Consider the following 12,500-nt stretch of genomic DNA (forward strand, 5'->3'; position numbering starts at 1 on the left):
TCTCCAAACGTCTCTATATAATATTTCAAATTATGCAGTCCTAGAATCTTCTATTCAGGCTAGAATGTTACTTGTGACGTGCCAACTGCTAGCGACTGCTCAATGGGTATAGCCCAATAACTCTAAATTATTAATCGAAACAATTGCAAGATTTTCGAATCTGATTGGTTCTGTGCGCACCTATTTGTCACGTAATTGGCATGCTATCAAGTGGGTGTCCAATCACAGGTATCCAATTTGAACAACTCCAAATTGGATACCCGTAATTGGACACCTACGCCATTCCCGCGTCAATCACATGCGCTCGGATGGGGTCGTTCTTGCTGTTTTCCTACTGTATGCAAAACAGATTCAATATAATTTTAACTTTTTCACAAAAAAGGTATTCAAGGACTTTTTATCCTCGCATTTGTTGTTACAATTAATTAGTAATAGGACTTCGTGTCGTACAATTCAGGGCTAATCGTGCTCGTAATTTCAAATCGATTACTCGCCCGATTACTCCCTGAATTGTACTCCACTCAGTCCTATTACTAGTACTTGTTAGGAAGCAAATTTTACATAGTTTGTTTACAATGGGTGGTTTTCATGTGACGTCATCACCGCTATGGACGTGGACGAAAACAGAAAATCTCTCATTAGCTCCTTTTATTCGTCCATCAGCAATTGTACTTTGCAGTATTGTTATCTGTGTCACTGGAGATTGTTTGCAAACCACCAGTATACCAATTAACACGACTAAGAATAACTTTGCAGCGGCGGGTAGAGAGTACAAAACACAGGTTACGTACAAGTCACAAGTCACAGGTCATTGTTTTACCAATACAGAAAGAATCCTAAACTTTCATAAAAGCTAACCTTAGGCCTAATTAGACCTAAACAAGAGTCTTTTAATAGGCCTAATTTTAGCATTGGTAAACGAAGTTTGGGTTGTTTCTATATTGGTAAAACAGAGACCTGTGACTTGTGACCCGTGACCTTTGTTTTGCACCACTTTACAGTTGATCGCTTCAGGTAAATCATTGTTGAGGAAAAGGGGGAGAAAAACTGCGAGCCACCTTTTGTTAAGGGTGCAAAGACAAGGGCAATTTTGTTTTGGTCGTCTGAATAAACTTACTTTGATTAACTCTCTGGTGGGGTTGCCATGCAACTTAAACTGAATTGATCCTTATGGAAGATAAAGACACTAGACAAGTGTGTAGAAACGTTGAGTCTTTAAATTGTGCCTTTTTAAGACACATTTAATTTTTTTCAAACCAGAGTGGAAGCAAACTGTGTCTGCAAGAAGCAGGGCCGTAGCCAGTATGAGGCAAACCGAGGCACTTGCCTCAGTCATTTTTGCGTGATTTTAATAAAGCGTGATTCCAGTATTGCCTTTAAAATATACTCATCATAAAATACTTACGAGGAGAATTCAACCATGGCATTGCCTCAGTCATAGTTTTTTTTTTGGCTACAGCCCTGAGAAGGGTGTTGTTAGTTCGTGCGAGTCGCCCGTTGTGATGATGATGGTTTAAGAGTTCAAAATCATGATTTATGCTACATTTTCAGCTGAAACTAGTTAAACCTTTTCATTCCGGCCACTAAGTTTTCCACAGTAAGTTCTTAACAATAACTAACCTACTTAACAAACAAACAAACTTTTTTTTCAAGTTAACTATACCTACCTCGAAGTCCTCGTCATTACTGAAAGAATCACGCTCTTGCTGTGTCAGCTCTGCATTCTGCCAATTGAAAAGTGCAATTATAATTTTATCTTTGTTGCAATATATATTTCGGTTTTTGTGTTACGTACAATCATCATCGCAGTGAAGACGGCAACTACAAAAAGTAAGTTAAGAGAAGCTTGTAGAACCTAGGAGCCATGATAATAAAGTACAATCATGTTAAAAATGCGATTTAGCGTCGCGGAGTATACGTCGGGCTTCAATTCAGGGGCACCCTACGACCAATTTGTTGTAAAATGTATTATTATACCCCAGTTAATGAAAATAAATGTTATTAAGGCATTTTCAGGTGTTTTTCAGTGTTGCTGGGAAAACAGTATCTGTTCCTTTTTCCCAGAAAGACACACAACAAAATTTCCCAGCCAGCTAGATAAAAATTGTTCGTTTCCCAGCCAGCTGATCAAATTAATTTCCCAGCCAGTAATAACGCGAGCTTTCAAATCCAACGATCCAAAAATACCGAACAAAAGCAACAAAACCGGGACAAAACAGGTTTTTTTCCGCAAGCGCAATCACTGACCGGCCGTCGTATGTTTGGGAGAGGGAAGGGGTTCTTTTTTTTTTTTTTTCTTAGTCGTCCTAAGTTTTCATAGTTTCTACAGCCAGCTCGTGTTGAAATGCTGGAAAAAGTCAGTAATTCCCAGGCAAAACCTCAATCAATAACAAAATTTCCCATCCAGCTCATCGAAACACCGGTATTTTTGCCAGCCAGCAAGATTCCTCTCTGGGGAACAGATAATGTGAGGAACAGATTCGTTGGGTGCCCCTGTCAATTATCGTTCTACCAAAAATCAAAGGAACTTATTTAATTGAAGTTCGTTTCTTACTTGTTATACACATCGAACAAGTTCTCAAAGGAGACTTAAGTGTTAGAATACAAGATTTTTCATGCTTTCATGACTAACAGCAATCCATACTTTGCTGCCATTTTCGCGTAAAAGTAACGCTCCAACCCGAAGCAAGAAACTAATTAGAAACAAGGACTTAAAAGCAACAGAAGGTGTTGGAATACTGAAAATAGCCAGTGGACGAGAGCTGCCGCCATTATCCAAAAACCCAGGCTTAATAAAACGGAACTCGGCCCAAAAACCCCGGCGCCTTTGTCAGGGCAACCGCTATACCACTTAACTTAACTTAACTATCAAGCTACACGCCCAACAGTTTTCTAAATTTTGTCTCTATAACCTAAATTATGAATGCTCGACAAAGATTTTTTGACACGAAGCTTGGATTTGCATCGTTTAAACATTGACTGCACGACGTTTTGACCGGAAGTCATCTTCGGTCAAGTGAAGAGATGTGAACAAGCTAAACTGCAGAATACCAGGCCAATTATTTGCATATGAATGAAGTAATTTCTAGGTTAACTTTAAGTTGCATAGCGAGTAGGGGAGAGTAATTCTTGATAAAACTCCACAAAATGAACTGCACTGCAGTGGCACAGATTTCATATTCAAAGGACAAAATCTCTGGTAATTACATGTGAAATCCGTTTAGAAATCCAGAAACACTGAAACCCCAAATTTCAAGCTTTCTAAGAAGTGAGTGAGGCCCGCAGAGAGCTTATAAGGGAAAACGCTTTGCAAACTGCCCACCTTTGAAGTTATGTCAGGAGATGGTTCCACACGAGGCGACGTCTGGTAAAGTGTTGTCTGGATTAAAGTTCGCAAATTCCTCCTTTGTCACCTCCCTGGTTCGTTTGTTCGTTCAAACAATTCAAAGTTTGGTCAGTTATTACCCGGCAAAAAAAAGCGTCTAATTCGTCGCCGCGGTTACGACCCTTTGGATTATCATCTTGTCTTAATTCCTTTGTTTCGGACACATCTGTATCTATAAAGTTGAAATCGGAATCTCGTGTTCCCTCTGAGGTTCTTGACGGCAGAGCTCCTTTGAGTTGTGGTTCCTCGAGAACATTTCTTTCTCCAGGTTGTGAGTTTAGTTTTTTGGGAAAATCTACAAAAATCTCGTCAGAATGCAGGGCCGTAGCCAGTATTAGGCAATCCGACGCACTTGCCAAAGTCTTTTTTTTTTTTTTAATAATGCGAGATCCCAGTGCTACTTTTAAATGCAGGCATCAAAAACACCCTAAATTCCTACGAAGAGAATTTAACCATGTACATTGCTTCAGTCGTAATTGTTTTTTCTGGCAATGGCCCTGGAATGGGAAGGTAATCTTCCTTTGGTGAGAGACAGTCTGTCTTACTCTCCATATTCTGCTCTTCAGAGCAAGGTTCACCCCTCCCGGGTGTCCGGTCGTAAAGACGATTTATGCTCCCATCAACTGGGTAAAGCTCCTCAGCGGAATGAGGCTCTTGTGGGTAACTTCCGTCTGCAAGTTCTCTTGTTTCCTCCTCCTCGTGCGGCAAAATAGAGTGAAAAGAGGTTTTTCCCTCTCTACACGTCACATCCAGTTCGAGACTGGGTCGAGCTACCCTCGGAGGCAGACATGTTCTTGTAAGTTCCGCCAGCGAGAGAAGCAAATGAGATGAAAATATGGAATCCGCTGGAATATGGTAAGATCTGGAAGAAGAAAAAGATCTACGCAAAGCAGTAGTTCAAGTATACTTAGAGGGAAATTCGCCTTCATTTCACCCAAGGAAACGGGGAAACCTCTCAGTCTGACTCGACAACAATGGCAACTGTCGAGCGTGACGATGAAAACCGTTCACTCGAATACTGTACAGAGAAATTAGTTCATAATGTAAAAGCTGTGAAGGAAAGTTATAATCAGCTGAAGGCAAGCCTTGAGTTCACACAGAGTGAAGTGAAAAACCTATCCGGTGAAAACAAAAGTCTGAAATCAGAAGTTAAAGATCTTAAGAGTCAGCTCTTACCATCGGAGATTGTCTGATCTAGAAGACAACAGGACGATGTAGAGCAATATACACGCAAATTCAATCATGAAATTCCCGATTACCCCAAACAAGGAGATGAAGAAGACAACTCGATAAATGCGATGAAGCTGTGACATATTTTGGGCGTTAAACCATTAAGTGAGGATATCGACATCGCCCACAAACAGGGACCGCGCAGACTCCACTTTTTTGCAAGAATAAAAAAATAAATTAAACAAAAAATAATTTAACAAAAGTAACGGAGTGAAAAATAGCAAAAAATCGTTAAGTCGAAAGTGACCAGAGTTACTGGCAAAGACACATTTAAAATCAATTCTTACGATGATCTTAAAAGCCTTTAGTTTATTATTATCCTTTAAACGTACTACAATATTGGGAAGAAATTAATAAGACATATAACTTTTAACGAAGTAATTATTTGGAATAATTCTAACATTAAAGTGGATGGAAATACAGTATACTACCGGTCATGACATTACAAAACTGATTAACCTCTTGGATGATCAGAAAAGGTTCTTATCTTTAGGCGCCTTCACACAAAAATATAAAGTAAAGACAACTTTTATTGATTATTATGGCCTAACGCATGCTGTAGGACGAGAATTCTAGCGCTCGCGTCGCGAAAACCAAACCAGGTCCTCAACTGGTATGCCAAAAGCAAATTCCTACCCCCTAACACACAGTATGGAATGTTAGGCCAAGATGTGAAAGCTTTGAATCTCCCAAAACTTTACAAATGTCCCTTCGACACGGCTAAAGAAGACAAACTTGTCATGTTTCAGTTTAAGGTCGTTTAAGATAAACCAAAAACATTGTCGGCTAAAGATAAACTTATGAAAGCTAAAAAGTGTACTAGTAACACATGCTGCCTATGTAATCTTAGCACGCATCTTACAGCATAATTATACTGGTGGACTGTCCCTTTGCCCAAAGTTTCTGGAGATCCTTTCGCACGTGGTGGTTTATCATGACTGAAGTAAATCTCAACTTGTGTAGGGTGTCAATTCTTTAAGGTTATTTTCATCCTTGCAAGATTAGTTCAAAACTATAACAAATCTCACCCTACTCGTGGCAAAATATTTCATCTATAGGTGCATCTTAAACGAGGAATCATTAGATTTCGAGCTTTATAAACTACTACTGCGTGAAAAAGCCCTCACGAAACAATTGATAGCCTCCAAAAATAACACCCGGTGACTGACTTAAACAAAAAAATGATGACAACCTTGTATTTCAAGCAATTTCATTTCTTGCACAATCTGATTCGGTTGCACTTCTATCACCCTTTCTCGTATTTCTACTATTATCATTTCAGTAAAACTTATTACTTATTTTTTAATTTATTATTATTATTATTTTTTTAAATTTAATTTAATTTTTTTCTTCTTTTTATTTAAATCTCATTAAGTGTACCTTTTATTCAACAGAACCTATAGCGTAATGCAGCTGTAAATAAATATTAAGTAATGTGTTACGTTAAGCTAAGTAAGATGATTTTGTAAGTAGCTTGCGACGCGAAGTCGTGTTGTTACCAGCTAATGAAGTGCATTGTAAGTAAAGTATTGTAAGTAGTGTATTGTATAAATTATAGTGCAGTGTAGTGTTCGTAGTGTAGTATCTGTTTTGTAAAAAAACAAAAAACAAAAAACCAGTTCCTTCCTTCACTGGTAAACTATTGTCATCTATTGGCAACAAATCATCGTATACGTTTTCTGGGGCATTTTGGAGCTTTTTTGTTCTATCCAGCAACTTCTCGGCAGTGATTTCAATTATAGAATCTTGGTTTTCGAAAGAGTTAAAATTAATAGATAAAGTTCCCACCTTCTGCATCATTTCGTAATCCTTCTGTGCTCTGTTAGACAGCTTCTTTGGCACTGCAAGTAAGAAATCAAATGAAATTAGGACATAAGGAAAACATTACGAAAGAAAACAAACAAAATTCTGGGGTTCAGTTCGCGCATAGAACGGTCAAATGCGACTTCAAGAAGCATTAGACCGGAAGTTGTGCAGAAAGTCCTTCCTATGCCTTTATCCTCACCACCTCCAGACAAAGACACCAAGCATGACTTACAATATTGTCTTCACTTCTTGGATCGGCCTATTAGGGAATTAAAGATATCTCCGACGGCAACGGTCGACGAAAACGTCACCTCAAAACATAACTTATCATTGCCGTTAGTCTAACTTTCGCGATTATTCCATCTCGTTCACGTCGTCGATGAAGGCGAAGTATCCTCAAAAAATATATTGGTACAAGTGGTTGCAGAGAAAAATATAAAATGAAAGGTCTGTATTTGTACGCTCACGATGTCGTTAAATCTTAAATTTGGTGATTTCACGTTGTTGCTGCGCAGAGTACCACAAAAATATGCCGCGCTAAAAAAGCCCGCCAAAATGCGTGCCGCACGTGCAGCACCATAATTGTTCCTCTCTTATCCAATGATATTCTTGTTTTGTGGCGTTCTCGTCGACGACTGCGAGGTAAATCTTTAAGTCTTCTTATGTGCCGGGTAGTTTAGTTTACCAGTTTCAGCACTTAGGCTCCTTCAATTTGACTGCTGTCTGTTTTGCTGTTGTGTGGTCTCATCGATCAGTGGTCCATTGAGAAGATTACGCCAAGCCGACCACATTGCTGAAGGAAAGGCCAGACCACAACACCGGGAACTACATGCCCTACTCTTTTCGACGAGTGTGGGATCTTTAACGTCCCACAGATTTCATGAACATTGAAGGGTTGTGAGACGGGACATACAGTTTATAGTCCTTGTCCGAGAAGGCATTTTAAGACCCTGAGTATTGGTCCGCCCGGAGCCGAACTTACGACCTCTTGCATGGCAGCCCGGTGCTCAACCAACTGAGCCACCGCTGAGCGGTATGGATGGTTAATCACAGGAATCCCAAGAAAAGAGACTTTTGGGCATTAACTTCCTTTGCCTTAAGTCTACCTAACTGCACCATAACACATTTTGCCTTTTCCCCTCGGGATGGAATTGGCTGAATAAGTATGAAAGTCTAGAATAATGACGGTCATTTGCTCTTCGAATAAGTTAGTGAAAGGCATGAATCTATTTTCACAGATGACGTCCCAAACTGCTTGGAAGTTTGTGATGTCCCCTGAAAAACAAGGAAACCCTGTCGTATTCGGTACGGCATAATGTAGCAGAAATGCCAATAAACACAACGTTCCCTTTTAATCGTGTGCTTTTAGACTTATACTCTCGGTCAGCGTTCTATTTATGTACTTCATGTTATTACAGACCCATGCCATTCAAAAGCTCGTGAAAATGATTGCTACTTTTGCTAGTATCAAAGCGAATCAACAAGCGGAATTTCAAGATATACGTTTACTTTGAAGAGAATGATCTTACCAACTAAACATTGGAGTTTAGTAGTAGTAGTAGTAGTAGTAGTAGTAGTAGTAGTAGTAGTAGTAGTAGTAGAAGTAGTAGTAGCAGTAGTAGTAGTAGTAGTAGTAGCAGTAGCAGTAGCAACTTTATTTAATGAAGTGAAGCTATGATCCTCGCAGTTATGAACGCAATTTTTGCAATTGCGTACAGAAGCAGACGTTTGCAAGCAGAACCCCACGACAAAAAAAAAAAAGACGTTCACTCCAAACGGAGACGACAAATGAGACATCACAGCCTTTAGCAATAGCAACGCACCTTTTTCAAGTTGTTTGTCTGCGAATTTAGCTTGAGATTTTGGAGAGGGTTTGCTCTTTGGATTTGACGACACAACGGCAGAACTACTCTTTCCACGCATCCGTTTTATTGCATCATTAATCTGTTGAGTCATAAATAAATCAATAAGCAAAGAAATAGATAGATCACTGAATCATTAAACAAATACATTTATTAATAGACAGAAAATAGCAGGAACTGTTTTTAGCAAACGCAAATATCCATCTACAGAAAAATATAAAGCTAACAACAATGAATTGAAACTAGTCCCTCAAATAGAGGCAACTGTATACTTGCGCGGTCCTAATAGACTATATTCTCATGGCTGGACTCGATCTAGCATAAAATGGAGGCTAATGCGGGCAAATCTTTTCAAATGCAAATTATTTTGCCTGCACTAGTCTCAATTTCATGCTAGATCCAGTCCATCTGTGAGAATTCGAAAATGGTCTATTGTTTCCGACATATAAGAGGCTCGAGAGTTTTATATGAAAAGATCAATTATGATCGCGGCTATTTTGCATCCCTTTTTTTTTTTTTTCGCTCTTAAAATTTGCCAGCAAACAAGGAGAATCATGATAATAGTAGCAATAAGTTTGAAAGAAAACCAGGAGGGTTCTAGCAAATTAGGGCTCCTGAAAAAGAAAGAGGTATGCATCTGTTCCAATAACTTAACTCTCTATTTACAGCATCGGACACCGGAATTGGTATAGCCCGACACAAACGCGAGGAAAGAGCTAAGAAAAACGCATTTTGCGAGAGAGACAGCGACAGTTCCTCGAGTGTGCGGCACGTTTTGGTAAGAAAAAAAAAAATACTATCCCGAGACCGCTAGAAATGTATCGAACATAAAAACTACTAAACCCAAAAGTCAATTTCCTAACCTTGTGCGGCAATCGTGAGAAAGCACTAAACGATGCATATCACAGCAGATGACCGCTATACCTCCCAAACAAGCACAGATTTTTACAGGCAAAATAGGAAACAATATTCGACCAATATTTACAATACATACATATGTACTTAATTTACCTCTTCCCCGTGTAAACTCTTTTCCTTGGAACAAAGCCGGGGATTTTAGGACACCAAATATGGACAAAAATAAGACCGAAGCTGCATGCGCGGGAAAATGCATGAGCTATGTTACATCCAAATAAGAGAATTTTTAAGTTAAAAAAAACAACCAGCTCTGAACCAGAGTTAAACGCTTCAAGGTCATGAGCTTCTGCCACTCCCCATAGGGGCTTTTCAGGGACAATCAAACACAATCACGACAGAAAAGAACATTCAGCAACAACTGTTAAGAATCCCAAGTGGCGGAGGCAAACCAGTTTGCTATCATTTACAAGTGCAGCTGAGAAGCTGAACCAGGGACTACCGGAACCAATCAGAACGTGTCTTGAACGTGTTTTAAACCCGGGATCCCTGGACCTCAAGCCAAGCGCTAGCGTCTTAACCACTGGGCTGCACTGACTACTGTTAAGCGGCAAACAGCACAGTTTGGTTTCTTACCTGTTTATTTAGCAAACAATGGAAAATAAAGATCATAAGCCCCTGTAGAGAATTGGCGATAACAAAAATGTACTTGAAAACGATAGTAGCTGAATTGAAGGAAAGGACTCCGAAAAGCCACGTGATTCCAAGCAAAGGAAGAATGACCGCGGAGCCCTTGATACCAGCTTTGACTTTCTCTATTTGTGTCGTGTTTTGAACGTGTCTCGTGCCCATCAGTTGACGAATAACTAAGATGAATACCACGATATTCACCTATGAAAGGGACAATTCACAATCTATTAACTGTCTGGGCTTTATATCATGGAAGAGAAGGCAAATTCTTCGAGATTTGAGACCTTAAGATTTGAGCTATATCTAGTTTCTACAAAATCTGAGGGGGGAAATACATTATGATCGAATGAATCAAGGAATGGCTGAATCAACTCATAAACGAATACATAACTGACTAGATGAATGAATAAAATGTATCTATGAAAGAACGAAAGAATGAATAATAAACTGAACGAATGAATGAAAGAATGAATGTTTTACTGACTCACTGAGCGCTGGCTGAGACCCTGAATGAATAAACGAAGGATTGATTTGAATGAACGGAACCATTTAAGCCTAGTCCTCGTTGGTGAAGCAAGGATAAGCATAAGAAGCTTCTTGCTACGTTGAGGACACAATCAGGATAATACGCATGTGCAGAGCGTCTTTTGTGGCCATTTTCTTTCGTCCCAACACACAATTAATCGATTGGCTCACAATCCTGTGCTCATACAAACCGTGTCCACACTTTTAACAGCAGCGACATGAGCATATTAAGCATACGATAAGTATAGGAATACCAACAACTTGCGTCCTTATGCGTGTCGCCGCCGTCCTCTTTAGGGCATCAGCGTTCTTATGCTTATTGCTTGGGTCTCTTGTGAGAACCAGGCTTTGTAGTGATGAGGGTTCCATCTCGAATCTTAAATTTATATTGCAAGGAATTTTTACTGACCAAAATGATGATTATTGCAGGTGCAATAAAAGCCCATATCAGCCAGCTGGAAACATCAAGCCAGCAAGCGTGCGCGTTACCGTACCCCACAGCTTGTGTAGCGGCCAATGAGATAGCGACGATGATGGCTGGAAAACCTGTAAAAAATGAAGGAAATATATGTACTTTTATGCTTAAAAAAAAAAAAAAAAAAAGCAGTGTTTTAGACCCGATAAAACACGTTGTACGAGTTGTTTGAACGGCTTCAAAAACATTCCGAAAAAAGCGCGTTCCTCGGGAGTTCGGACAAAGGTTCAAAATGTAAGGGGAAGATATTAGCAATACAAGAAAAACAAGCCAGGCCTCGTTACTATTCTTTATATAAAGAATTCTAATGAGGAGTTTGATATGAGCTCATGCTCGTGACGTTTTATCGGATACTTTGATAGGCTGTTAGGCCCGTTTCAAACGTTGAACTTTTCATGTGCCGAATCTAATGCAAATGAGAAAAACCTATTGTTTTCGCTCATTTGCATTCGAGTCGGCTCATGAAAAGTCCGACGTTTGAAACGGGCCTTAGGCTCATGAATTATTATAGAGCTTTTGAACATGTTATGGTGATTTAGAATCACAGAAGCGACAATTGAAGGGGTTGAAACTTATTGCTTGCAGAAAATTAATGGACTGTATTTAAACTCTTTCAAGCTACTACGAACAGCTATCAAGAGCTGACAGTAATAAAAGAAAAAAAAAAGCACTGGAATATTTCACTTTTGAAGATATTTGTGATTAGCAGGGAGCGGCCGACGAGCGTAAATAGAAGCTACGCTCATATTGTCATTAAAACTAAAAAGATTTAGTAATAATAGCAATAGTAAATTTATTCATTCAATGAAATGAAAGGAAGGGGTTACCACAGATTATCCCTATACCGCCCACCGCGAACCGGTGGCCTAGTTGGTTGAGCACCAGGATGCCACGCGAGATGTCAGCTCCGGTCGGACCAACACTCAGGGTCTTTAAATAACTGAGGAGAAAATGCTGCCTTTGGAATGACATCTGCAAATGGTTAGACTCTCTAGTCTTCTAGGATAAGGACGATAAACCGTAGGCCCCGTCTCATAACCCTTCAATGTTCATTACCCGAGGGGACGTAAAGGAACGCACACACTTATCGCAAAGAGTAGGGCATGTAGTTCCCGGTGTTGTGGTCTGTCTTCTGTGGTGTTCGGGTCTCCGTAAGTGGAGCTTTGCTGTGCGGAGATACCCTGCTTAGTGGCAAAAGTTTATAAATAAATAAATAGATTTCCATCGTGGGTATCCTTCCACAGCCAGATGTAATTGACGGAGAGTCAAATTTTGCCGAGGGAGGAAAACCATAGTGCCTGGAGAAAAACCCTCGGAGTCAGATTGAGATCTACTAATACTCAGCCCACATACGACCTAATAGACAAGACCAGGGTCACAAACTTGGATTCCGGAGGTGAGGAGCCACCCTGACTTCCCTACATAGAATACAGTTAAAGGAAAAACAGAAGGAATTTCTCTATTTTGTCTTTAACCTAGGGAACCCCAAAACTGCTAAACTCAACAGGACCTCTCTGGCTTGGCACTTGTCGAATTCTTAAGAAATAAAGTTACTATGCCAATCAAGAGAGTATGAAGGTAAGAGAGGTAATCCCTCATATTGGCCCTATTCCCATCGTAATCCCTCTTAAGTTATTTTTAGATCTCCTGCGAGATCCGGTATTCCCACGAG

The 12,500-nt window shown here is 39.8% G+C and overlaps 1 protein-coding gene across 2 annotated transcripts in view; it reads right to left on the minus strand.

The window, feature by feature from the left end:
• Positions 1 to 12,500, minus strand: part of LOC138045345 (uncharacterized) — a 93,202-nt gene that overhangs the window by 9,767 nt on the left and 70,935 nt on the right. The window contains exons 25-29 of one of the 2 annotated variants that reach the window (XM_068891801.1): positions 10,763 to 10,899; positions 9,775 to 10,029; positions 8,245 to 8,365; positions 6,404 to 6,456; positions 1,668 to 1,724 (exon numbers count right to left, since the gene is read on the minus strand). In XM_068891801.1, coding sequence (XP_068747902.1) covers positions 1,668 to 1,724; positions 6,404 to 6,456; positions 8,245 to 8,365; positions 9,775 to 10,029; positions 10,763 to 10,899 — 623 coding nt within the window. Of the gene's footprint in view, positions 1 to 1,667; positions 1,725 to 6,403; positions 6,457 to 8,244; positions 8,366 to 9,774; positions 10,030 to 10,556; positions 10,900 to 12,500 lie in introns of those variants that run through there. The other variant, XM_068891802.1, reaches the window with a different exon arrangement.

Source organism: Montipora capricornis, chromosome 4 (assembly GCF_036669925.1).
Source record: "Montipora capricornis isolate CH-2021 chromosome 4, ASM3666992v2, whole genome shotgun sequence".
Lineage (NCBI taxonomy): Eukaryota > Metazoa > Cnidaria > Anthozoa > Scleractinia > Acroporidae > Montipora > Montipora capricornis.